Source organism: Ornithorhynchus anatinus, chromosome X1 (assembly GCF_004115215.2).
Source record: "Ornithorhynchus anatinus isolate Pmale09 chromosome X1, mOrnAna1.pri.v4, whole genome shotgun sequence".
Classification (NCBI taxonomy): Eukaryota; Metazoa; Chordata; class Mammalia; order Monotremata; family Ornithorhynchidae; genus Ornithorhynchus; species Ornithorhynchus anatinus.
The window spans coordinates 106,152,788-106,178,462 of NC_041749.1; the positions used below are offsets into that span (position 1 = coordinate 106,152,788).

The 25,675-nt window shown below is 50.5% G+C and overlaps 1 protein-coding gene and 1 non-coding gene across 3 annotated transcripts in view; one reads left to right on the forward strand and one right to left on the reverse strand.

Annotated features, from left to right (window-relative positions):
• MED16 (mediator complex subunit 16) overlaps positions 1 to 22,487 on the reverse strand; it is a 33,063-nt gene extending 10,576 nt beyond the window's left edge. The window contains exons 1-9 of one of the 2 annotated variants that reach the window (XM_029051374.2): positions 22,403 to 22,487; positions 17,378 to 17,590; positions 14,695 to 14,802; positions 11,865 to 12,034; positions 9,545 to 9,976; positions 7,296 to 7,401; positions 5,145 to 5,300; positions 3,377 to 3,588; positions 1,857 to 2,063 (exon numbers count right to left, since the gene is read on the reverse strand). In XM_029051374.2, coding sequence (XP_028907207.1) covers positions 1,857 to 2,063; positions 3,377 to 3,588; positions 5,145 to 5,300; positions 7,296 to 7,401; positions 9,545 to 9,976; positions 11,865 to 12,034; positions 14,695 to 14,802; positions 17,378 to 17,516 — 1,530 coding nt within the window. In that variant the 5' untranslated portion in view covers positions 17,517 to 17,590; positions 22,403 to 22,487. Of the gene's footprint in view, positions 1 to 1,856; positions 2,064 to 3,376; positions 3,589 to 5,144; positions 5,301 to 7,295; positions 7,402 to 9,544; positions 9,977 to 11,864; positions 12,035 to 14,694; positions 14,803 to 17,377; positions 17,591 to 22,103; positions 22,279 to 22,402 lie in introns of those variants that run through there. The other variant, XM_029051373.2, reaches the window with a different exon arrangement.
• A 360-nt stretch (positions 22,488 to 22,847) lies between these two features.
• On the forward strand, positions 22,848 to 22,954 carry LOC114806922. The gene has a single exon (XR_003754975.1). It is a non-coding gene; the product is annotated as a U6 spliceosomal RNA (small nuclear RNA).
• Positions 22,955 to 25,675: the final 2,721 nt, after the last annotated feature.

The following is a 25,675-nucleotide window of genomic DNA, read 5'->3' on the forward strand; positions in this document are numbered from 1 at the left end:
GCCCTCAGGGAACAGGGCTAAATGCTAAAGCCAAGCACCACCCAGTGCTGTTTGTGGTGGGCCAAGATGGAGGCGGTAATCTCAGGGGGCTTGAGGTGAAAGACAGTGGGGCTTAGTGGAAAGAGCACCGCCATGGGAGTCAGAGGTCGTGGGTTCTAATTCTGGCTCCACCACCTGTCAGCTGTGTGACTTGCTTCAGCTACCTCATCTGTAAAATGGGGATTAAGACCGTGAGCCCCACGTGGTACAACCTGATAACCTTGTATCTACCCCAGAGCTTAGAACAGTGCTTGGCACATAGTAAGAGCTTAACAAATACCACCATCATCATCATCATGGGGACGTGGAAGGCTACGGACTCTGACACATTTGAGTGGAGGAAGCACTGGCTCGGGCAGGCGGCAGTTAGATTTGGCCCGGCTTACCTGAGTCCCTTGAGAGTTTTAGCCTAGGAAACCCCAGGGAAGTCCAAACGGTCACAAGGGGCTCGGCCCCTCCAGAGATAAAGGTGCAATTGAGTCCTTCTCCCGCAGTGCCTGATTGGGAGCCAGACACGGCAAACACCAGGCCACGGGGCAAAGGCTCCAGGCACGACCGCAGGGACAGCTCTTACGGCCACCCTCAAAAGAGCTTCTACTGCTTTGCAGGCCAACTCCTGGTTTGTCCCCCCCAACGACCATTCGATGGTATCTACTGAACACTGCCCGTGTGCTAAACCCTTGGGAGAGGACAATGCAACAGAACTGGTAGACCTGTGCCCTTGGGCAAGTCACTTCACTTCTCTGTGCCTCAGTTACCTCATCTGTAAAATGGGGACTAAGACTGTGAGTCCCAGGTGGGACAGGGGCTGTGTCCAACCCGATTTGCTTTTATCCACCCCAGTGCTTAGTACAGTGCCTGGCACATAGTAAGCACTTAAATACCAAAATTATTATTATTATCCCTGCCCATAAGGAGCTTCCCCATTCCATAGTTCCAGAACTGGGACCATGGAGCTCAGACTTCCTGACTCCCAGCTCAGAATCCTAACTCCTCTTCCACCACCCCTCCTCCCGGAGTCCATAATAATAATAATGTTGGCATTTGTTAAGCATTTACTATGTGCAGAGCACTGTTCTAAGCGCTGGGGGAGATACAGGGTGATCAGGTTGTCCCACGTGGGGCTCACAGTTTTTAATCCCCATTTTACAGATGAGGTAACTGAGGCACAGAGAAGTTAAGTGACTTGCCCACAGTCACACAGCTGACTAGTGGCAGAGCTGGGATTCGAACCCATGACCTCTGACTCCCAAGCCCATCACTAGAAAAGACAGGACTTGGGACCGGCAGTCAGTTGCAGGACCTGGCTTTTAGACCCAGCCTGTCTCCAGCCTGCTGCGGTAACTCAGGAGAATCACTTAACCTCAGTGATTAACCACTTAACAGAGGGCCTCAGTTTCTTCACTGGTAAAACAAGACAGCATTCCCTGCCCCTCCCTACCTCCCAGGGCTGACGGAAAGGGCAAAGGGCTTTATCTTTCAAGACATCATCCCAGAGGAAAGAGCACGGGCCTGAGAGTCAGAGGATGTTTGTTTTAATCCTGGCTCCACTACTTGCCTGCTGTGTGACCTTGGGCAAGTCACCTAACTCTTCTGTGCCTCAGTTCTCTCATCTGTAACACGGAGATTAAAGACTGTGTGAACCCCACGAGGGACAACCTAATGACCTTGTATCTACCCCAGGATTTAGAACAGTGCTTGGCACATAGTAAGCACTTAACAAATACCATCATCATCATCATCAACCGGGCTCAAAGCAGATTCCCCCTTTGCTCCCGCTGCCGGGTCCGGTCTCCCCAGGTGGGGGGGCGCCTTACCTGCTGCAGGGCAGCGTTCTGCCGCATGTATTCCTCATGCAGCTTCTCCACCAGCATCTGTACCATGTTGGGCTGCACATGCAGCAGGATGTCCCACCAGTCGTAGCCAGTCACCATGCAATACTCCAGCAGGAAGAGCAGGTGGCAGAGTGACATATTCATGTCCAGGATGTGACCCATGGAGGGTGAGATGCGGAGCATGCTCAGCTGGAGGCAGGGGGGAGGGAAGAAGCAGAGGGATGAGGAAGAAATCAAAGCCTGGGTCTGGCACTCAGCCACCATGGGAGCCTCCCAGCAAAGGTAGGGTTTTGGCCCCGCTGTGGGCAGGGATTGTCTCTCTTCATTGCTGTATTGTATTTTCCCAGCATTTAAGTAGAGTGCTCTGCACATAGTAAGTGCTCAATAAATATGAATGAATGAATACACAGGGGCTCCCAGGTGGGCAGCAGCAGGGCCTAGGGGAACAAGCACAAACATGGCAGTCAGGAGACTCAGGTTCTAGCCCCAGCTCTCCGCCATCGGCCTGCTGTGGGGTTTCAGGTTCCTCTTCTGTGAAATAGGGACAAAATTCGACCTGCCTTTCCAGGGATGCTGTGAGATGCTGAAAAGCAGTTCACTGGGGTCAAAGCGCTGTTGAAAACAGTGGAGACAGCTAACAAATTCAAGGTGCTATCACTTAGGCCAGTTACAGAACAACTCCCGGTCTCCCGGACGCAGTTTAAAAAAAAAAAAAAAAAAGAATCAAAGAAATGAAGCTCAGCTGTCCGCGGGAGCAATCTTCCTTGAGAGCCAAACTCCAGCCATCTGCTACAACACAGGTGCCTGAGTGGAAGATGATGAGCCACGCCATTGAAACCTCAACCGAACCGGACGGGGAGCGGGGAGCTAGAAGGAAACTACTGGAGGCGTCCTAAGCCAGATGAGATCCAATTTGGGGGACAAGAAATAAATGGTCCTCAAATTGAATGAGATTGCTGCCTTGCTCTTTGGAAGAGGGAGGAGCAGTTTTACTCTGAATTGGGTCTTGAATTGCATTCCTTTAAAAGGGCACTTTTTATTCCCGGCATGGCAGGGCTGAGGGTGGGGGCAGAGAAGAGGGAGTATGCTCATCATAAAGGCACTTGCATGCCTACCCAAGTCTCCTCCTCTTCTGGCACCCCCGGCATGGTCAAATACTGTTTTTTTTCTTTACAGTAGTTGTTATGCGGTCACTATGAGCCGGGTACCCTTCTAAGCTCTGGGGTCGATACAAGCTAATCAGGTTGGACACAGACACAGCCCCACAAGAGGCTCACAGTCTTAATCCCCATTTTACAGATGAGGTAACTGAGACCCAGAGAAGTTAAGTGACCTGCCTCAAGTCAGACAGCAGGCAAGTGGTGGAGCTGGGACCAGAATCCAGGTCCTTCTGACTCCCAGGCCCGTGCTCTAGCTACTAGGCCACGCTGCTGGCTCATTTCAACCTTTGGGTCAGAGACTTGCCGAGGGGCATGGGGCAGGAGGGTGAGGGGGCTGGGTACCTTTCCGTGGTTATCGATCCCCACGAGGGCCAAGGAGGTCCAGGAGAGCTGCATGGCCTTGTAGTGCACAGAAGGGCTAGCCGTCCGCTGCCGTTTGAGTGCCTGCTCGTCCACCGAGCGCTGGGAAGAAGAGCCGTAGAACATGGCCATGGTCTGCAGGGAGAGGCGGTGGATGATGTGGACGCTGCCGTCGTGGAATGCCAACGCAAGACCTGAGGAGGACACCCGTACAAGACACTTGGTCCGAGCAGGGAAGCGACCCCGGGATAGCAACTGGACGATCCCTGCCCAGTTCCTGTCCCCCTGCGATTCCCCTCTCCCTCTGAACTCTTTCACGTGGCCTTGGCGGATCACCCCCACAGCACGCCGGCCCCCCTGTGGTTGCCCTCTGGGCTTATTCATTCATTCAATAGTATTTATTGAGCGTTTACTAAGTGCAGAGCACTGTACTAAGCGCTTGGAATGAACAATTCGGCAACAGATAGAGACAATCCCTGCCCAGTGATGGGCTCACAGTCTACCATCCCCGCCTCTACCAGCCCCGCTGCTGAAAGGTGTCAGCTGACAAGATGGTGCCGGCAAACTCTGAGATCACTCGGCACAGACAAGCCAAGAATGGATCTGAGTGAGGAATGTGACACGAGGGCTGCTGTAAGACCCTTCGGGGCCCTGCTCAGAACAACTTTCCCAAAGAGATGGAATCCCTGAACTTGGTCTACCTCTTTGGGCAAGAAACCTAGCCAATAAAACATCAGTTGGGTGGCCTCCATCTGACCACTCGCGATGTAACCAAATCGCCAAATTTAGGGGCTGGCGGGATAGTTTGAGGGGCACAGGCTTCCTTCCCCCCCCTACCAGTCAATACCTGGTCTCCCTCCTACTTTGACTGTGAACCCCATGGGGGATCTGATTATCTTGTATCTATTCCAGCACTTAGTACGATGCTTGGCACATAGTAAGCACTTAAATACTGCAATTATTATCATTATTATTATTGTTAGTCAGCCTGGCCATCTGCTTTGGGCTGCCAGGTGCCTGCTGGAGCCAAAGGCTTGTTTTTCGGGAACAATGGGGGCTGGGGGTGGGCGGGGTGACAGACACCTGGAACAGCGCAGGCTGCTGCCCCCAGGGATAGTGCTTGCTTCTGGGGCCGGTCTCTGCCAGAAAAGCTGTACATGACAAAGGATCTCTGTTACCCTCCTGGCTGCTACTCCTTGTTGCAAAGCCTGAATCGGTAGGAGCATCTTATGAGTGGGAGAAGGGGGGGGAAACAGAAGAGACACACACATACACAGAGACAGAGGAAAAAGATGGGAAAAAGGGCTAGGTCAGTGGGGACAACGGGACCCAGCTGCTAGATGTAAGAAAGCTAGATCCCCCAGGCCTATTCCAACGTTCAGAGGCTCACTTGCCCACAACAGACATCAGGACAAAGCATCTTTTTCTCCTTTTCTTCTCGTGAGGGTCGGCTATGCCCAAGACTCCTTTCGTTCCTGGCTTTGAAAACTGGAGTCCAGACCCGCTCTCCCCAGCCACTCCTGCATCCCTCCCCCTGCTCGCCACCTTCTTGGGGTGCTGTCCCTCTGGCTCCCTCCCCAAGGAAGTTACTGTCCCTGGTGGCAATTAACCCAGAAGCAGAAGGTGGGGACAGAGACCCCTGGCTCCAAGAACATCCGAAGCTTCCATCTTGCCCAAGGGCTCCCAGCCAAGTTGGAGAGGGCTGGGGAGACAGATCAGAGATGGCGCCAGCAGTTCGCCCGATGCCCACCTAATCCGGGGTAGAACTTGGTGTCGTTAGCTACTTTCAGGTCGATGTTGGTGAGGGAGATGGGCAGTTTGGGGAGGGCCACTGCTGACACCCGATCCAGGTCGTTGGTAGCCGACAGAATCCGCCACTTGAGTATCATCGGCTGCTTATCCCCAACTGGGAGAGAGAGAGCGAGAGAGAGAGCAAGAGAAATGAACCCAACACTTGAAGAGAAAGAGACTAAGTGGCAGAGTCCATCCTACAGCTTCTCCCGTCGGAGCCTGAAACGGAACGAAACTTTCAGGCAACTCACTAACAAATTCAAGAAACAAGCTCTTTTGAGCAGTTCCCGAGAACCAATGATTTGAGCTAATGGTGAGCAACACAGAACACTTCAATGATGGCCGTTAATCATCACACCTGGGGAGCAACAGGCAGGGCCTGCTAAAAGGTTACGCGATCTTGCTGAAGAGAGAAATTCAAAACCCACTCTAGGTTGCCCTGGAGGAGGAAGAGTGTGTATTTGTAAAGTTGCGGGGAGGAGGGAGATTTATTTGGGGGCAGCAGATGGTCAATCTAAAATGAAGATGACAAAATGAACTTGGATGAATTTTAGACTGGCCAGGTAATGACCCTGAAACCCAGCACAAAGCAATCGGCATGGCCTGGGGGAAAGAGCTGCGAGTCAGAGGACCTGGTTCTAATCTCAGCTCTGCCACTTGCCTGCAGTGTGACCTTGGGTAAGTCATTTCACTTCTCTGCGCCTCAGATTCCTCAACTGTAAAATGGGGATTAAGACCGGGAGCCCCACATGGGACAACCTGATTACCTCTGCACATAGTAAGCACTTAAATACCAACATTATTATTATTATTACCTTTAAGACCGAAAGCCCCGTGTGGAACAAAGGACTGTGTCTGACGTGATTAACTTATATCTACCTCAGGACTTAGAACAGTACTTGCACACAGTAAACACTTAAATACTATTATTATTAGCATCAATCAAATTTACTGAGCATCTGCCGTATGCAGAGTATTGCACTGAGCGCTTGGGCGATTACAATATAACAAAGTTGGCAGGCACATTCCCTGCCCATAAGGACCTCACAGTCTACAAGGGGAGACAGACATTACCACAAACTACAGATATACTAATAATGATGGTATTTGTTAAGCACTTACTATGTGCCAGGCACTGTTCTAAGCACTAGGGTAGCTACAAGGTAATCAGGTTGTCCCACGAGGGGCTCCCGGTCTTTATCCCCATTTCACAGATGAGGTAACTGAGGCACAGAGAAGTAAAGTGACCTGCCCAAAGTCACACAGCTGATATGTGGCAGAGCTGGGATTAGAACCCATGACCTTTGACTCCCAAGGCCGTGCTCTTGCCACTAAGCCACGCTGCTTCTCTGGGCACCTAGAGGAGTAAATATCAGGTGCTTAAAGGGTACAGATCTAAGTGCATAGGTGATGCAGAAGGGAGCGGGAGTAGGGGAAAAAATGGTTTAGTCAGAGAAGGCTTCTTGGAGATTTGACTTTAATATGGCTTTAAAGGTTGGAAGAGCAGTGGTATGTCAGCTATGAAGGGGGAGGGAGTTCCAGGCCAGAGGGAGGATGAGGGCAAGGGGTCAGTGGTGAGATAGATGGTATCAAGGTACAGTAAGTTAGCGTTAGAGGAACACAATTCATCGACTGTCCTGACTCACAATTTCGGCTCCAGTCGGGCAAATCTTGCCACCCCACTTCTGGGGTCACCGACTTCCTCCCGGCCCACAGACCCAATTCCGTGCACCTTTTAAAAGCTTGAATCCAAGTTAATTTCTCGTGGGAGTTTCCAAAGGCGAAACAGGTCTAAAACTAATCCCCCGCCTCTCCAACCGCTCCGCTAGACTTTGGGGAGCCCCTCTGAATCAAATCTACCTTTTCCATTCCTGGAGCTGGCACTTCTCAGTTTGTCTGGCCTGGTAAGCTCCCTGTGGGCAGGGACTGTGCACCAGCGTCATACACACAGTAAACCAACACGATGACCAAACCACCTTCAGCCTTGACCCCGATGACAGAAGCGACTACGGATCCCCAAATGCTGGGCTGCAAAGGCAGACCCTCAAGCAGCCCACGCTGAAACACAGGAGACACTGGAAGCTCAGTGGCAGGGGGAAGGGACACTCACCCACGGGAGAGATCTGCTGAAAGATGTTGTTCACGGGCAGGCCCTCCTTCCGCAGGGACCAGCATTCCACAATGCTGCTAATCTGATTGGAGGCGCACAGCAGCACCTGTAGGGCAGAAAGGAAAGGAGTGGGGAAATGAAGCTAAGCCAGGGAGCCAAGTCAGCAAGGTGCTGGATGGGGACGGGGTGACCACCGGGAGGCCGAGGGGAGATGCCGGGATGGTCACGTCACTGTCCACTTCGGAGTTATGGCTTTCAACTCTGCCTAGTTGTGAATCTGAACAAAGTCTCGTGTTCTTTTCCAGCCTTCTAGAGACCTAAATGTCATGTGTTTACTTGTGATGGATCATCGAGCCCCAAAATCTATGCTCTCCCAAGCGCTTAGTGTGGTGCTCTGCATACAGTAAGTGCTCAATAAATACCACTGATTGAGTGAAGCACTGGATTAAGCACTCAATTAAGCTGAGGGTCTTTGGGATCCATCACTGTCAAAGAAACTAGCTGCTTGGTTGTAGAGAAATAACTTCAACCCTTCCCTTCAATCTCCTTGTCCCAAGGTATGAACTGATCAACTGGTGTTAGAGCAACATACACATACATTCCCCTTCGCCCCTCCCCACACTTCTTGCAGTTGACCGGAGATGCTTCAAAATTTTGGCAATGGGGCAGACTTGGAGAGACTGGGGAGATAGTATGGGATCTCAAGAGAAACAGTATGGCCTTGGACCAAGCAGTTGGGAGCCCCAGTATGTTGGTTGCCAGGCGAAAGAGTTGGCCCTGAAGACAAAGTCAACAATCATCCAACCCCAGCTCCAGGTTCAACCTGGTGTATGGAGCGTGTGGCGTGCACTGCCCCACCAGGCTGGCTTAGTGGAGATGTCTGGATTAGTGGGGGGGCGGTACTGATGAGGAAGTCAGACGGTTATGGGTAGACACCATGACCAAGCTGACGGCCAGCCTGCCCTGTGGTGAAATGCCTATCACCATCTAATCCTAACTTTGTGGGAGAGGGGTGGCCAGGTAAATAAAGAGTTGGGACTTTTCTGTTGGAGGGCCTTCTCATTTTCTCTCTCATTCCCAATCTGCCATGTGTCAGAATCCAATACTTTCCCTCCAGTATGCCTTCACGGACCGGTCATTTATCAACTGAGCCACACTCCTCTTGAATCTACCAGGCTGGCACACTTTGCGGTGGATCGTTACCTGACAGCCATAAAAACTTATGCATGTTTGTGTGTGCATGTGAACATGTGCGCAGGCACCCACATACACGATATAGTTGTCTGTTGTGTTCAGGAAGGAATCCACTGATGGTGTTCATTCATTCAATAGTATTTATTGAGCGCTTACTATGTGCAGAGCACTGTACTAAGCGCTTGGAATGAACAAGTCGGCAACAGATAGAGACAGTCCCTGCCGTTTGACGGGCTTACAGTCTAATCGGGGGAGACGGACAGTCAAGAACAATGGCAATAAATAGAGTCGAGGGGAAGAACATCTCGTAAAAACAATGGCAACTAAATAGAATCAAGGCAATGTACAATTCATTAACAAAATAAATAGGGTAATGGAAATATATACAGTTGAGCGGGCGAGTACAGTGCTGAGGGGATGGGAAGGGAGAGGGGGAGGAGCAGAGGGAAAGGGGGAAAAGAGGGTTTAGCTGCGGAGAGGTGAAGGGGGGGTGGTAGAGGGAGTAGAGGGAGAAGAGGAGCTCAGTCTGGGAAGGCCTCTTGGAGGAGGTGAGTTTTAAGTAGGGTTTTGAAGAGGGGAAGAGAATCAGTTTGGCGGAGGTGAGGGAGGGCGTTCCAGGACCGCGGGAGGACGTGGCCCAGGGGTCGACGGCGGGATAGGTGAGACCAAGGGACGGTGAGGAGGTGGGCGGCAGAGGAGCGGAGCATGCGGAGTGGGCGGTAGAAAGAGAGAAGGGAGGAGAGGTAGGAAGGGGCAAGGGGATGTAGAGCCTTGAAGCCTAGAGTGAGGAGTTTTTGTTGGTGTTGCCTCCTCTGTGCCACGGCAACTGAAAAGACCAACGCGAGCCTCTTTCGCCTGACACACACAAAATATGTCATTCACACATATGGCAAAAATGCCCTTCTGTGCCAAATGGGTCAAGCATTCTCTGATTGGGAGGCCAAGGGATGGACAACATGACACCCGAAAGTCCCTTCCACCTGGCGAATTTCACGAAAACCTGGCAAGAACGGCACGTGGCGGGGAATGGGTCATGGGGAGCGGGGGAGGCTCACCTGCTCGGACATGTCCCTGGCGAGGAACTTCAGGTGGGTGATGGCCGGATACTTGTCTTTGCGTGCCGGGTCCGTGGTGCAGCGCATGAAGAGGGACGGCAGGATCTCGGTGTCGATCCTGCACTTCTCGTTCACCACACTGACGCACACCTTGTAGAACTGCACAGGCGAGGTGCTGCTCCCGTCGGAGGTGGCCACCACAATGTTCCCCCCACCAGTGAAGGCGATGTCGGCCAGGGCCACACGGCAGCGCAGGCGACATAGGCTCTCTGTGGCAGTCAGCACCTGCCCGTTGGGCTTCAGGAGGGAGACCGTCACCAGGCCACTGATGGTCACCGCGATCCAGCCTTCCATGGGCTTCCCGCCAAACAGTGTGAGGGAAGGCGAGAACTTGACCCGGGAAAACTTCTCCCCGAAACTCGAGGCTCCTGACTGTATGAGGGGAAAACAAATCGGAGAGGGAGGGGATGAAACCTTAGGGGCCATCGAGGGAAGCAGCCTTGCAACTGAGCAGGGGGCCCTCCCGTCGGGTGTGACGATCCGGAGGCCACAGTGTCGCAGGCAGCAGAAAGGTTGAGGAAAATTAAGATGGAGTAGTAGCCATTGGATTTGGCACGGAGGTCACCGGTGACCTTAAAGAGGGCTGTTGCCCACACCTGGCACATAGCGAGCTCTTAACACCACAATTATTACTTCAAGGACTATTTGATTTGATTTCAAATACACCGACCGATTTGCCGCTTGGGTGGCGGAACTCTGCTTCTCAGCTAACTGCTTCCAGTGAGTCTCGAGGTTAAAAAAGATTTATAATGCCTAATTTCATCTATTAAAATTTGGCTCTCCACTTTTAAAGGATCGTAGTTATCCACTGATCTTTGGAGTCAAAAAAATTTGGTGCAATTCCCCAGAAAAGGGAATAAATTCACTTTCAAGGTGGTGTGTACTCCCACGAATAGCCACTAGGTGTCAGCAGAGTAATGGAAGACAGTGCAAGTCAAATACTAAGGATTTTCAAACAGAAACAAATGTTAAGAGGATTTATTAATAATAATAATAATAATGTTGGTATTTGTTAAGTGCTTACTATGTGCAGAGCACTGTTCTAAGCGCTGGGGAAGATACAGGGTCATCACGTTGTCCCACATGAGACTCACGGTCTTAATCCCCATTTTCCAGATGAGGGAACTGAGGCACAGAGAAGTTAAGTGACTTGCCCACAGTCACACAGCTGATAAGTGGCAGAGCCAGGATTCGAACCCACGACCCCTGACTCCCAAGCCCGGGCTCTTTCCACTGAGCCACACCACTTCTCTTCGAATTCACCTTTCTTCTTTTGCTTTTCCTGTTTTATAGTAGCTATTCTATTTTGGCACAGTACTCAGACAAAGGATCATGTCAACTACTTTGTGCCCAACATTGAAACCGGAGCCCCCCAAGTCTCCCCTCACCTCCCCAACTCCCTCAATCCCCTTGCCACCTATCTACTCTCATCTTTTCCAGCCGTCCCTCTCCCAAGATATCTCTCGTCGGTTTTCAAAATCTACCCCCTCCATCTATGCTCGGACCTCCCTTCACACCTTCTAAAACACTTGTGCCCCACTCTTCTTCCCTCCCTAACCGCCACCTTCAACTGCCTACTCCTGGAAGACTCCTTCCCTTCTGTTTCAGAACTGCCCACGTATATCCTAGCCTAAAAAATCCTCACCCTCTACCTCACCATCATCAACAATGGCATTTATCGAGCGCTTTCTATGTGCAGAGCACTGTACTAAGCACTTGGGAGAGCACAATAGGTTTTCCTGATACATCAAGTTTATGGTCTAGAACTGTAGCCCCATCTTCCTCCTGCTATTTCTGTCTAAACTCTGCCTCCACCTCCTTTCCTCCAACTGTCTCCCCTGAGCCTCTACAATCCAACTCCAAAGACTTGACTGATGCATCCTGACTCCGCGTCCTTTCAACCCACATTCAGTCAGGGACCAAATCCTGTCGGTTCTTTGTTCCCCACACCTCCAGGATCTGTCCCTTCCTCTTCAAACGGCCACCACCCTGGTCTAAGCAACCTGTCAAATATCTCAACTACTGCATCAGCCTACTCGCAGACTCCCTTGCCTCCAGCCTCTTCCCCGCTCCAGTCCCCACTTCACTCCGCTGCCCGGATCACTCTTCTAAAACGTCGTTCTGCACGTGTCTCCCCATGCCTCACAAACCTCTCAGCGTTGCTCATCGCTCTCTGCATCAAGCAGACTCCTGACCATTGGCTTCAAGGCACCCAACCAGCTCCCTTCCCCCTACTTATCCTCACTCCTCTCAAGCCAACCTTTTCCACGTGCAAGGCGAGTTTTACTCCGTTGTGCAACCACGACAGGGACACGACGGGGTCCCCTTCCACCATGCTGCCCACTGAGTTCTCCCAGCTGTTGGCCAGGTGGTCCGACATGCTCCAGCACTTGATCTGCCCATCTGCATCCGCTGACAGGAGCCTGGAACCTGGTGGGACAACGGGAATCAGTAGGTCAGGCAATGGTATTTATTGAGCGCTTACTGTGTGCAGAGCACTGTACTAAGTGCTTGGGAGAGTACAATGTAACAGAGTTGGTACACACATTCCCTGCCCCCAGTGAGCTTGCGTCTAGAGGGGGAGACTAAATTAAGCCCCCCTTTTCCTCAGCTCGCCCTCCCCTCCCCATCACCCCGACTTGCTCCCTTTGCTCTACCCGCCCCCCCATTTGTGTATACGTACATATCTATAATTCTATTTATTTACATTAATGCTTGCTTGTTTTGATGTGTACATATAATTCCATTTATTTATATTGATGCTATCGATGCCTGTTTACTTATTTTGATGTCTGTCTCCCTTCTTCTAGAGGGTAAACCCACCGTGGGCAGGGACTGTCTCTCTCTATTGCTGAATTGTACTCACCAAGCGCTCAGTACAGTGCTCTGCACACGAGTAAGTGCTCAATAAATATGACTGAATGAACGGGAGACAACCATTAATATAGATAAAGCTACAGGGGGCACGGGTCGTCGGGGGGCTCCAGGATGCGGGGTGGGACAGGGGTGGAGGGGGAAAGACAGATCGAACGCCCCCGTTTAGAGGGTGGGTGGCTCTGCCAGGGAGCTGGGGAATGGAGGGCTAGGATCGACCTTGGCAGTTTGAAACGTTGCTGCTCTTTCCACTCACTGACCTGGGGGGGTCCCCCAAAGTTCCACATGCCCGATGGTCTCTGCGGGGGCCAGCCAGAACCGTGGCAGAGACGGCAACATCAGCCACTGCTTTCCAGGGGCAACACTCTGCAACATCCCCGGCTGGATAAATGTACCTCTAAGACACTCAGATCCCAGTATGATGACGACTGGGAAACGGTAAACTTGGTTCTGTCCTGGTGTGGTCAAATGGGATCCACAGTGTTTGGGAGGGAACGGTGACCACCCGAGGTTGGTAAGAGAACCCACAGTGAAGCTGTCATGAGAAAATTTGTGGGATTTCACCTGCTTTAGGTGCTTGACTACTGACCGCAGCAGGCACAGCACTATAAATCAATAGTATTTACTATATGCCGACTGTGGACAGAGCACTGTACCGAGAGTACAACAGAGAAGACACAATCCCTGTCCTCAGAGAGCTTACAGTCTAGCGGTGGGGAGAATAAAATGATGAGTAGCTAAAGGACTATTTCTATACTTACGATCCACACCTTTCCAACCCATAGTACCCGAGAGCCCCCGTGACCTACTTGTGCCACCTATCAACCCGGGACCTCGGGTGGGACAAAATTCTAGAGTTCACCCCCAAGGGTTGTGGAGGGTCAGGGTGTTTGTGTGGGGGGGTTAGGAGGGAGGAGGGATCTCCTGCCCTGCAAGGTTGGGGGTGGGGAGGGTTGTCTCTCCAGGACTGGCATCTGCACCATGGCAACCTCGGTAATGCTCAGCAGTTCATCTGATGGGTGGGCCCCCAGGGAACTGGAAGCCACACATTGGCTGGACCATTCAACAAGCGTGCTGGGTCATTCCCGTGCACCCAAAGGTCCGAAGTCCCAACAGGGGCCCGAAACGGCCGGACCCGGGAGGGGCATGGGAAACCCCGCCAAGCCTGGCCCCGACAGGAGGAGGCCTGGCCTTCAGGCCGGCCAAGGTCCACGTGGAGCTCTCACCCCCAGTTTATATCTCCCTTTCGGCATCGTGGCAGATCGGAGAGGCCGTAAGGGTTAGGGAACATATAAGAATAATAATATTAATGGTATTTGTTAAGCACTTACTATGTGCAAGGCACTGTACTAAGCGCTAGGTTGGATAAAGAAGCAGCATGGCTCAGTGGAACGAGCACAGGCTTGGGAGTCAGAGGTCATGGGTTCGAATCCCAGCTCTGCCACTTGTCAGCTGTGTGACTGTGGGCAAGTCACTTAACTGCTCTGTGCCTCAGTTCCCTCATCTGTAAAATGGGGATTAAGACCGTGAGTCTCATGTGGGACAACCTGATTACCTTGTATCTCCCCCAGCACTTAGAACAGTGCTCTGCACATAGTAAGTGCTTAACAAATACCAACATTATTATTATTATAAAGCAGATTGGGTTGGACACAGTCCCTGTCCCACATAGGGCTCACAGCCTCAATCCCCACTTTCCAGATGAGGTAACTGAGGCACAGAGAAGTGAAGTGACTCGCCCAAGGTCACACAGTGGACAAGTGGCAGAGCCACCCATGACCTTCTGACTTCCAGGCCCACACTCTATCCACTACGCAATGCCGCTTCTCCTACGTATGAAGGAGCAGCACAAAGCCAACAGGAGCACGAGGCCCACTTATCATTTTACCACGGCCCACGCCTGCAGGTCTGGGTTCTGTGGGCCTGGGATTCCCACCTTTCCCACCCCGGTCCCCACCCCAGCTCAAGTGGCACACACTGTTCGAGATGTGGCTCCGTACAAAGCCAGGCCGCTGCTCCCCAGATCCACCCCGTTCAGGCGGCACGGTCTCGCACTCACCAGGGGGAGCGCCTTCAGGGTTACCAAGCACTAAGATCTCAGCCCCTTCTCACGCCCCAAAAAGGGGAGTCGATTCTCCCCGGGGACCTCTGGTCCCCGCATTCCCTCCTCCTTTCGTCCCCCAGGGCCCTAGCCATCAAAATCCAGTTCTCCTTACCCGACTGGTCCCACTCCAGGCAGGTGACGATTTCATTGTGCTCAGAGTTGATGGAGTATACATCCCAAGGATGCTCTGTGTCCAGAATGTGAATCATGTGCCTTAAATCTGGGGAAGAGATAAGAGAGAGCAAACACCGAAGTGGTGGGTTCAACACAGAAGGAAAGACTTCTTCACCCAGGGCAGGGTGAGGGAATGGAATCCATTCCCACAGGAAGTTGGGCCACTGAAAATGTCAGCAAGTTCAAGGAGGGGTGTTTTCCTCATCTCCCACTTCCTTCTGCATCGCCCTGACTTGGTCCCTTTGCTCGTCCCCCCTCCCAGCCCCACATCACTTATGTACTCATCTGTAATTTTATTTATTTGCATTGACATCTGTCTCCACCCACCCTCAGACCGTAAGCTCACTGTGGGCAGGGAATGTCATTGTTTATTGTTATACTGTACTTTCCCAAGTACTTAGTACAGTGCTCTGCACACAGTTAGTGCTCAAAAAATACAACTGATGAATGAATGAAAGCCTGCGGACGAGCAGCACACAACGGGTCAATGGAGGGAGGACATGGGTTTCTCGCCTGGATGGAGCGTGAGGCTGAGCCAGGAGAACACTGCTGAGAGAACCTTCTTCTATAGCGAAGAAGATTAGCTCAGGGAGGAAAGTCTCACAGCAGTCTGGAAAACTATCCTCTTTTACGCTAATCAAGCACCCTGTTGAAAATTCCTAGGATGAAAAATAAGGAAACTAAAACAGCCAGACCTGGTTGAGAGGATGAAAAACAATAAACACTACTGACAGTAAGTTGCACAAGATGGTGTCATCCATGGTTAATGCCTATTTCACACCACAACAGCGATCCCTTTGGGAAATGCTGAAGTGGGATTAATTTGTCCAAGTAATGGCATTTATTGAGCTCAGAGTACTGTATTAGGCACCTGGGAGGGTGCAATACAAGCAAAAGACACTGTCCCTGCCCACAAGGGGATTTCAAAACAACTGAGGGAAGACAGAAATTACAAATAGAGAGAGAACAATAATAATAATTGTGGTCTTTAAGTGCTTACTACACGCCAAGCACTGTACTAAGCACTGGGGTGGATATAAGATCATCGGGTCCCACAAGGGGCTCACAGTTTAAGTAATAATAATAATGTTGGTATTTGTTAAGGGCTTACTATGTGCAGAGCACTGTTCTAAGCGCTGGGGGAGATACAGGATGATCAGGTTGTCCCCCGTGGGGCTCACAGTTTTAATCCCCATTTGACTGATGAGGGAACTGAGGCACAGAGAAGTTAAGTGACTTGCCCACAGTCACACAGCTGACAAGTGGCAAGCAGGGATTCGAACCCATGACCTCTGACTCCAAATCCCATGCTCTTTCCACTGAGCCTCGGGAGGGAGAATAGGTATCGAATCCCCCACTTTGCAGATGAGGGAAACTGAGCACGGAGAAGTTAAGTGACTTGCTCAAGGTCACACAGCAGACCCGTGGTGGAGCTGGGATTAGAACACAGGTCCTCCGACTCCCAGGCCGGTGCTCTTCCCACTTAGGCCACGCTGCTTCTGGAAATGGGTAATGGCACAAATATAGCAGGATGCAACAGCTGAATAAATAACTACATGTGGGGAATTATTCCTTCCTGGCTGTGGCGAAACTGGGTCAGGGTAAGGTGGACTGCAGGGTAACAGTAACCTTTGCTCCTTGGGCTTGTCCTGCTACCCTAAGGGGGAGGTAGCTTCTGGCTTGCCCTCATTTTAAAGTGGGAGAAACTGAGGCGCAGAGAGGTTAATCCATCAACTGTATTTACTGAGCGCTTATTGTATGCAGAGCACCATATTAAGTGCTTGGGAGACTGCACTGTAACACAGTTGGTACACACGTTCCCTGCCCACAACGAGCTTATAGGTGACTTTGCCCGATTCACAGAGCAAGCCAGTGGCAGAGCCAGAAAAGAACCAGTGTTTCCCAAACGACCAGCCGTGCAGCTTTCTCAATCTGTCTGGGGTGGCCTGGGAGTAGAAGAATGGACTCAAAGGCCTCTTGAGGGCATCGCCTTTGCCGCCATCAGTTACCGAGCAGCCACCATCCTAGGTGAGGAACATACAGCAGAAATGAAAAATGTAATCCCCTGCCCTCGGGGAGCTTAAAATCTCCTGGGGGAGATCGGCAAACACGAATACCCATACAAATAATGGGTGTTGGAATAAGAGGAGAGGAACAAATAATAGAAATAAAAGTAAGCAGTTAAATCACGAGATAATACACACATAAGATATAGGCGGGAGCCACTAAGGGGGGAGAGAGGATGGCACGAAACAGGAAGGTAGGGATTCATCCGGGAAATCTCCTGGAGGAGGTAGCTTTTTAGAAGGCTTTAGAGGCGGGGATGGGGGAGGAAGTTCCACACAGGGGAAAAGGTGTGAGTGGTGGTTAGAGGCAGAAAAGTGCAGAGCAAAGGACAATCAATCACTCAATGTGGGCAGAGTACTGTACTAAGTGCTTGGGGCAGGAGCGGGGGAGAGAGAGGGAAAGAGAGGGAGGAGAGAGAGGGTCGAGAAAGGGGAGGTTGACAGTTGGGAATTTGTTACTTGCTTGGCCGAGGACTCTTTGTGGTGGTTAAAGTGCTTCCATGGCCTGTGCTGATTCCACCCCCGCCGCCCCCTTCCCCCAGAACACCGGGTTACCTTTCTCCTCCTCATTCTTGAGGTCGGTGGTGAAGGCGATCAGGTTCCGGCAGGACCAGGCACACACTAGTGGGATGGAGGGGCAGTGGTTGCTTTTGGGGCATTTCTCCCACTCGCAGATATACGCCAAATCCATCATGCCCTCTGGATTGTTGGCTGGGGCTCCCCAATCTGGGGGCCCCCAGCTCTCAGCAGAGAGAAAATCACCGTCTTCTGTAATGGAAATGAGATTTGTTTTCAGCCTGCATCACCCATTCTCACGTTAGGCTTGGGGGTCTGGCACCGAAGAGCAGCCATGGATGGGGATTCAAGAAGGGAGGGGAAAAAAAAAAAGATGAAGCCTCGACTGACCCCAACACCCTGTCTGCCACAACCATGCTTATTACCAACAGCATTTATTGACAGCCCATTCATTCATTTATTCAATCGTACTTATTGAGCGCTTACTGTGTGCAGAGCACCGTACTAAGCACTTGGGAAAGTACAATACAGCAATAGAGAAAATCTCTGCCCACAACGAGCTCACAGTCTAGATGAGGGGGGAGACAGACATCAGTACAAATAATCAGCAATATAAATAAATAAAATTACAGCTCTGTACATAAGTGCTGTGGGGCGGGGAGAGGGGGAGAGCAAAGGAAGCAAATCAGGGCAACACAGAAGGGAGTGGGAGATGAGGAAAAGCGGGGCTTAGTCTGGGAAGGCCTCTTGGAGATGTGCCTTCAGTAAGGCTTTGAAGGAGGAGAGAGTAACTGTCTGGCAGATTTGAGGGAGGGCAATCCAGGTCAGAGGTAGGATGTGGGCCAGGGGTCAGTGCTGAGACAAGAGAGATCGAGGCATAGTGAGAAGGTTAGCACCAGAGGAGCGAAGTGCGCGGGCTGAATTGGATGCGCGGCTGAATTGTAGAAGGAGAGAAATGAGCTGAGATAGGAGGGGGTGAGGTGATGGAGAGCTTTAAAACCAATGGTGAAGAGTTTTTGTTTGATATGGAGGTGGATAGGCAACCACTGGAGATTTCTGAGGCGGGGTGGGGTGACATGTCCTGAACGTTTCGGTAGAAAGATGATCAGGGCAGCAGACTGAAGTTTGGACTGGAGTGGGGAGAGGCAGGAGTTTGGGAGGTCAGAAAGACTGATGCAGTAATCTACGCAGAATAGGCAGAATGATTGTATTAATGTGCTAGCAGTTTGGAGGGAGAGGAAAGGGCAGATTTTAGCAATGTTGTGAAGGTGAGACTGACAGGATTTAGTGCAGGCAGACCTTGAAACGTGTCCTTGGCTCAACTTCAGAACCTCCCCTCTCCTCACTTCATTCTTAGAAGGCTAAGAAGCCTGATTAAGTCTCACCCGTGGATTCTCTCAGTGCTAACACAGAGTAGGTGCTTAGTAAATGCTATTACTCTACTAGTCCTCCCAACTTCCCCATCTCTTTTGACACCACCGCCATCCTCCTCTTAACTGAAGCCTGTAACTCCAGTACTAGCTCTGACTACTCACTATCGTTCCACTCCCACATCCAATCTACTGCTACATCCTGCTGATTCTTTCTCAAAAGCATTATGCAAACCTGCCCCTCCTCTCACCCAACCACTCTCCTGGTTCAAGCACTCTTACTGTCATGGTTTATCAATGGTATTTACTGAGCACTTACTGTGTTACAGCACTGTACTAAATGCTGGGGAGATGACAGAGTTGGAGGACATGACCCCTACCCTCAATGAGACAGTAGGGGAGACAGACTTGAAAATAAATTACAGGTAGTAGAAAGCAACAGAGTATAAGGATATGCACACAAATGAGGTTGGGGTGGGTGAGCATCAAAGTGCTTAGAAGGATCTGGACCCAGGTGAATCGGTGATGTGGAAGGGAAATGAAAGGTCACTCAAGGAAGGCTTCCTAAAAGAGATGAGATTTCAGTAGGGCTTCGAAGATAGGGAGAGTGGTGGTCTGTCAGATATGAAGGGGGAGGGAGTTCCAGGCAGGAGGGAGGGCATGAGCAAGGGGTCGATGACGAGAGAGGCGAGAGCAAGGCAAAGTAAGCAGATTGGTGTTAGAGGGGCATAGTGTGTGGTCTGGGTTGTAGTGGGTGGGGAGCAAGGAGTGGTAGAATGGAGAGAGCTGACTGAGTGCCTTAAAGCTGAAGGTGAGGAGTTCCTCTCTGATGCAGAGATGGATGGGCGACTATTGAAGGTTTTTAAGAAGAGGGGAGATGCGTGCAGAATTTTGTGTGTGTGTGTGAAAAACATTCTGGGCAGCAGAGTGAAGCAGGATTGGATTATCCTATCAGACTCTTCACTGGTCTCACTGCTTTCAGCCTCTTCCCCTTCAGTCCAACCCCCACATTACTGCCCAGATCATCTTCCTGAAATGTTTGCTCAGGATGCATTTTCCCCTAGCTTTCTTCAAAACCTTCCAATGGTTGCCCATCTCCCTCTGCCTTCAAACATGAGCTTTTACCACTGGCTTCAAAGCTCCCCACTTTCTGTAATAGTTACTGAGCATCCACAGGGGCACTGCATTAAGCAGTACAAAGCAGAGGTGAAATATGGTACCTGCCCACAAGCTAATGGGGAGACAGGAACAAATATATTTGCATAGAAGGTAGTAAAAGCCAATAACTGAATGCACAATTAAATGGCATATAGTAATAACAACAACCATGGTATTTGTTAAGCGCTTACTATGTGTCAGGCACTGGGCTAAGCACTGGGGTGGATACAAACAAATCAGGTTAGACATAGTCCCTGTTCCAAGTGGGGCTCACAGTTTCAATCCCCAATTTACAGATGAGGTAACTGAGGCTCAGAGAAGTGAAGTGACTTGCCCAAGGTCACACAGCAGACAAGTAATAATAATAATGTTGGTATTTGTTAAGCACCTACTATGTGCAGAACACTGTTCTAAGCGCTGGGGTAGATACAGGGTAATCAGGTTGTCCCACGTGAGGCTCACAGTTAATCCCCATTTTACAGATGAGGTAACTGAGGCCCAGAGAAGTGAAGTGACTTGCCCACAGTCACACAGCTAAGTGGCAGAGCTGGGATTCGAACCCCTGACCTCTGACTCCCAAGCCCGGGCTCTTTCCACTGAGCCACGCTGCTTACAAATCCAAGATTAGAACCCATGACCTTCTGACTCCCAGGCCCGTGCTCTATCCATATAAACAAAAGTGCTAGAGTTTGCTGGTGAATTTGTTCGACTTGGTGTGCTAAGAACCAACTGGGGAAGGCTTGATGGAGGGGGTGGGATTTTAGGAGGGTTTTGAATGTCAGAAGAGCGCTGATCTGTCAGATTTCGGAATGGCTCTGGTCAGTGAGGAAGAGTTCCAGGCCGGGAGAACAGCAGGGGTGAGTGTGATCCCTGAAACTCCCTTTTCCGCAAAAATTCATCAGCCCTCAGTCCTCTCCATATTAAAAGCTCTCTTAAAATCCCACTTCTTCCAACCAGTCTTCCCCAACTATCAGCACTCCCTATCAACCCATTAGCCACATTTTAGGTATTTATTTCTTTGTACCCATCCTGGGCACTTGCATATATGATGGTGGGATATATTAAATGCTTTCTACGGACTAAATTCTGGGGGAGATACAAGATAACCAGTTTGCTGTCTGAGGCTCATTCGATCAAGCATTTCTTTAATGGTATTTGTTCGGTGCTTACTACGAGCCAGGCACTAAACACTGGGGTAGATACAAGCTAATCAGATTGGACACGGTCCATGCCCCACATGGGGCACACAAGTTTTAATACCCATTTCACATATGAGGTAACCGAGGCACAGAGAACTTAAGTGAGTTGCCCAAGGTCACACACACAGCGGATGAGTAGCAGAGCCAGATTTAGAACCCAGGTCGTTCTGACTTTCCGTGCTCTATCCACTGAGCCACACCGCTTCACTAGAGGTGGGGATGGGGGAGGATTGGGGGGCACTCTATCCCCACAGCACATATGTATAGATCTGTATATACCTGCAATTTACCTATTTCTGACTCCTCCTCTAGACTGTGCGCTCGTCATGGGCAGGGAATGTGTCTGTTGTTGTAGTATACTCTTCCAAGCGCTTAGTGCAGGGCTTTGCATACAGTAAGCGCTCAATAAATACGACTGAATTGAATGAATTCAGTCTACTCACTTGAATTCCAATACTTGTATTTTTTTTTTTATGTCTGTCTCCCCATGGGAGCAAACGCTCCTTGTTTTTACTTTCTCAAGCGCTGAGTACAGTGCAATCTATCCAGGAGGTGCTCGCCAAATTGCCATATCCTGCCTCGTCGAGCCTCCGGCTTCTCTCCTCTCCCTCCTTCGCTCTGCTGTCCGGATGGTTTTCCTGAAAAAGTCATTCTGCACATCCCTCTTCACTCCTCACAAGTCCCACGTCCCCTCCGCATTAGGCAGAAACTCCTAACCAGCTCTCTCCCCCCATCTTCTTTCATTCATTCCACAGTATTTATTGACCTCCTACCAAATAGTAAGCGCTCAGTAAATCCTATTGAATGTGCAGAGCTTGGAATGCACAATTCCACCACATACCTCCATTTCCCTCCAGCCAACCTACTCACTGTGTCTACCTCTCTTCTCTCCCTGTCTCTTCACATTCGACCAACTTCAGCTCACCCCGCCTTCAAATCCCCCTTCTACTACCACAAGAGAAACAGGGGCTACAGCTCCCGTCCCCCGGGGGGGTTCAATCTCCCTCCCCCCCAAAAGTCTCCAGACGCAGCCTTCACCTCCATAATCCTCCGTCCAACTGGCCAACATCCTGGCCTCAACCTGGCCCCTCCACCCCGAGCCCTGCAGGGGGGCAACGTCCTCTTCCTCACCCCCCCAAATCAGGGGGAGCCCCCCTTAGGCGCTGCCAGGCCCGTCCGCCCGCCACCTCAGGTCGCCTTAGCCTGGAGAGGGGGGAAGGGCGGGAGAAAAAGCCCCTCCGCCCCCAACAAGCCCCGCGCGCGCTTTCCTCAACGGTCCGTCGGGGCTTCCCCTTCCCCCGCGCGCGCCGAACCGAACCCTTTTCTGGGCCTCTCACCTTAACGGCCTCGGCCCTTCGGAAGGCTTCGGCGAGGACGGCCGAAGAACAGCGCGCCACTTCCTACCAACGAGGTGAGGCTCTAGACGGAAGGGGAGAAACTGTTCGCACGGATCTCTGGGATCGAGGCGACCCACCCCACCGCCTCCTCCTCCTCCTCGGCGGGGCGGCCCGAGGTAAAATTGCATATGTTGATTTTAGGCCTCAAGCGGGCGTTCCCAGCAGCCACCGCATCTCCCTATCTGGAAGAAAAACGCCTTCGAATATAAGCCATAAATATTTAGAAACTTATAAAAAGGGAAATACCTCTAGATGGTGCGATTTTTCAGGATAGCTAAGGAATTTCTAAGCCTCCCCAAAAAAACAAAAACAAACCACCCTTCCCATAATATTAATGTAATGTAACAATTGATCTTTAAATATTTCTGGTTGGGAAACTAAATTTGTGCTCGCTTCGGCAGCACATATACTAAAATTGGAACGATACAGAGAAGATTAGCATGGCCCCTGCGCAAGGATGACACGCAAATTCGTGAAGCGTTCCATATTTTTGCCCAACCTAGTAGATTTTTCCAAGTCATTTGCAGAGTCTCCATTAAGTACCTCCTTTTGCATTCACTGTCTTTCCCTGAATCCAAAGCATCCTTTTCCTTTGGCACTCACCTTCCTCAGACATTTAGGAGTTGCCAAAAGGTGGGCTGGGATCTGGGGGTTTGGGACTGGAATTGGGTATCTCTACTGTGCAAAGGCCTGATTTTGGGGGGAGTTGATGGGGGAGGGGAGGGAATGGCAGTGGTGAATTCAGCTATTCAGGTGAATGCAGCTATTTTGGTCTTCATCATCCCAATTAGCCTGGAGCTTGTGCATTAAAGTAATTACTCATCCACATCTTCCCAAATAACCCTGGCTGCAGTCTGGCTTCTGGGAAGGTGTGTTGAGGTGATGAGGACTGAACAGGGGCAGGGAGGTGACTGGGAACTTGACTCACTTGTCTGCAAAGGTTTCTTCAGAAGGTTTGGGGTTTTTTTTAATGGCATTTGCTAGACATTTACTACGTGCCAGGCACTGTACTAAGTGCTGGGGTAAATACAAGGTAATCAGGTTGGACACTGTCCATGTCCCACATGGGGTTCACAAGCTTAATCCCCATTTTACAGATGAGGGAACTGAGACACCGAGAAGTCAAGTGGTTTGCCCAAGGTCACACAGCAGATAAGTGGCAGAGCTGGGATTAGAATGAATGAACCAACCAATCAATTGAATTTATTGAGCGCTTACTGCATGCAGAGAACTGTACTAGGAGCTTGGAAGAGTACACTTTAACAGAGTTGGTAGAGATATTCCCTGTCCACAACAAGCTTATGGCACAGTGGATAAAGCATAGGACTGGGAGTCAGAAGGTCATGGGTACTAATTCAGCCTCTGCCACTTGTCTGCTGTGTGACCTTGGGCAAGTCAATTTATTCCTCCGTGCCTCAGTTACCTCACCTGCAAAATGGGGGTTGAGACTGTGCGCCCACATGGGACAGAGACAGTGGCCAACCCGGTTTGCTTGCATCCACCCAGTGCTTAGTACAGTGCCTGGCACATAGTAACTGCGTAACAAATACCACTATTATTATTACTAGAGGAAAAGTCAGAGGTTCATATAGATAAATTATAGCTATATAAATAAGTGCTGTGGAGCCGAGGGAGGGTGAATAAAGGAAACAAATCCAAGTGAGAGGGTGATACAGAAGTGGCGGGGGAGAGGAAATGAGGGCTTAGTCGGGGATAGCCTCTTGGAGGAGATGTGCTTTTAATAAGGCTTTGAAGATGGGTAGAGTGATCGTCTGTCGATATGAAGAGGGAGGGTGTTCCAGGACGTGGAGCAAAGGTCGGCAGCGAGATAGATGAGATCGAGGTACAGTGAGTAGGTTGGCATTAGAGGAGCAAAGGGTATGGACTGGGTTGTAGTAGGAAAGCAGCAAGGTAAGGTAGGAGGGGGCAAGGTGATGGAGCTTTAAAGCTGATGGAAAGTAGTTTCTGTTTGATGCGGAGGTGGGTGGGCAACCACTGGCGGTTCTTGCGGAAACATGGACTGAATGTTTTTTTGTAGAAAATCGATCTGAGCAGCAGGGTAGCGAATGGACTGAAGTGGAGAAAGACAGGAGGTAAGGAGGCAGCACGGAGGCTGATGCAGTAATCAGGGTGAGATAGCATAAATGTTTGGAGCAATGGGTTTACAGTTTGTGTGGAGAAGAAAGGGTGGATTTTAGCGATGCTGGGAAAATTGAACTGACAGGATTAGGTGATAGATTGAATATGTGGGTTGAGTGAGAGTGAAAAGTTGAGAATCTGCTGCCAGGATCATTTTTCTACAAAAACGTTCAGGCCATGTTTCCTCACTTCTCAAGAAACTCCAGTGGTTGCACATCCACCTCCGCACCAGACAAACTCCTCATCACTGGCTTTAAAACACTCAATCACCTTCCCCCACCCCCCACCTCACCTCATGCCACATTTCGCTCCTCTATTCATTCATTCATTCAATAGTATTTATTGAGCGCTTACTTTGTGCAGAGCACTGTACTAAGTGCTTGGAATGTACAAATCGGTAACAGAGACAGTCCCTGCCCTTTGATGGGCTTACAGTCTAATCGGGGGAGACAGACAGACAAGAACAATAACAATAAATAGAATCAAGGTTCTCTAATGCTAACCTTCTCAGTGTACCTCCATCTCATCTATCTCGCCGCTGACCTCTTGCCCACATCCTACCTCTGACCTGGAACACCCTTTTTCTTCAAATCCAACAGACAATTACTCTCTCCCCTTTCAAAGCTTTATTGAAGTCACATCTCCTCCAAGAGGCCTTCCCTGACTAAGCCCTCCTTTCCTTCCTTCATTCATTCGGTCGAATTTACTGAGCACTTACTGTGTGCAGAGCACTGTACTTAGCGCTTGGAAAAGTATAATACAACAATAAACAGTGACATTTCCTGCCCACAACGAGCTCACAGTCTTGAGGGGGGATAGGGAGGGGATGACAAACATCAATACAAGTAAATAAAATTACAGGTATGTACATAAGTACTTTGGAGTTGGGGGGGGGGAGAGCAAAGGGATAAATAAAATTACAAATGTGAACATAAGTGCTTTGGAGCTGGGAGGGGAGGAAGAGCAAAGGGAGCAAGTCAGGGAGACCCAGAAGGGAGTGGGAGATGAGGAAAAGTGGGGCTTAGTCTGGGAAGGCCTCTTCTCCCGCTCCCTTCTGCATCTCCCTGACTTGCT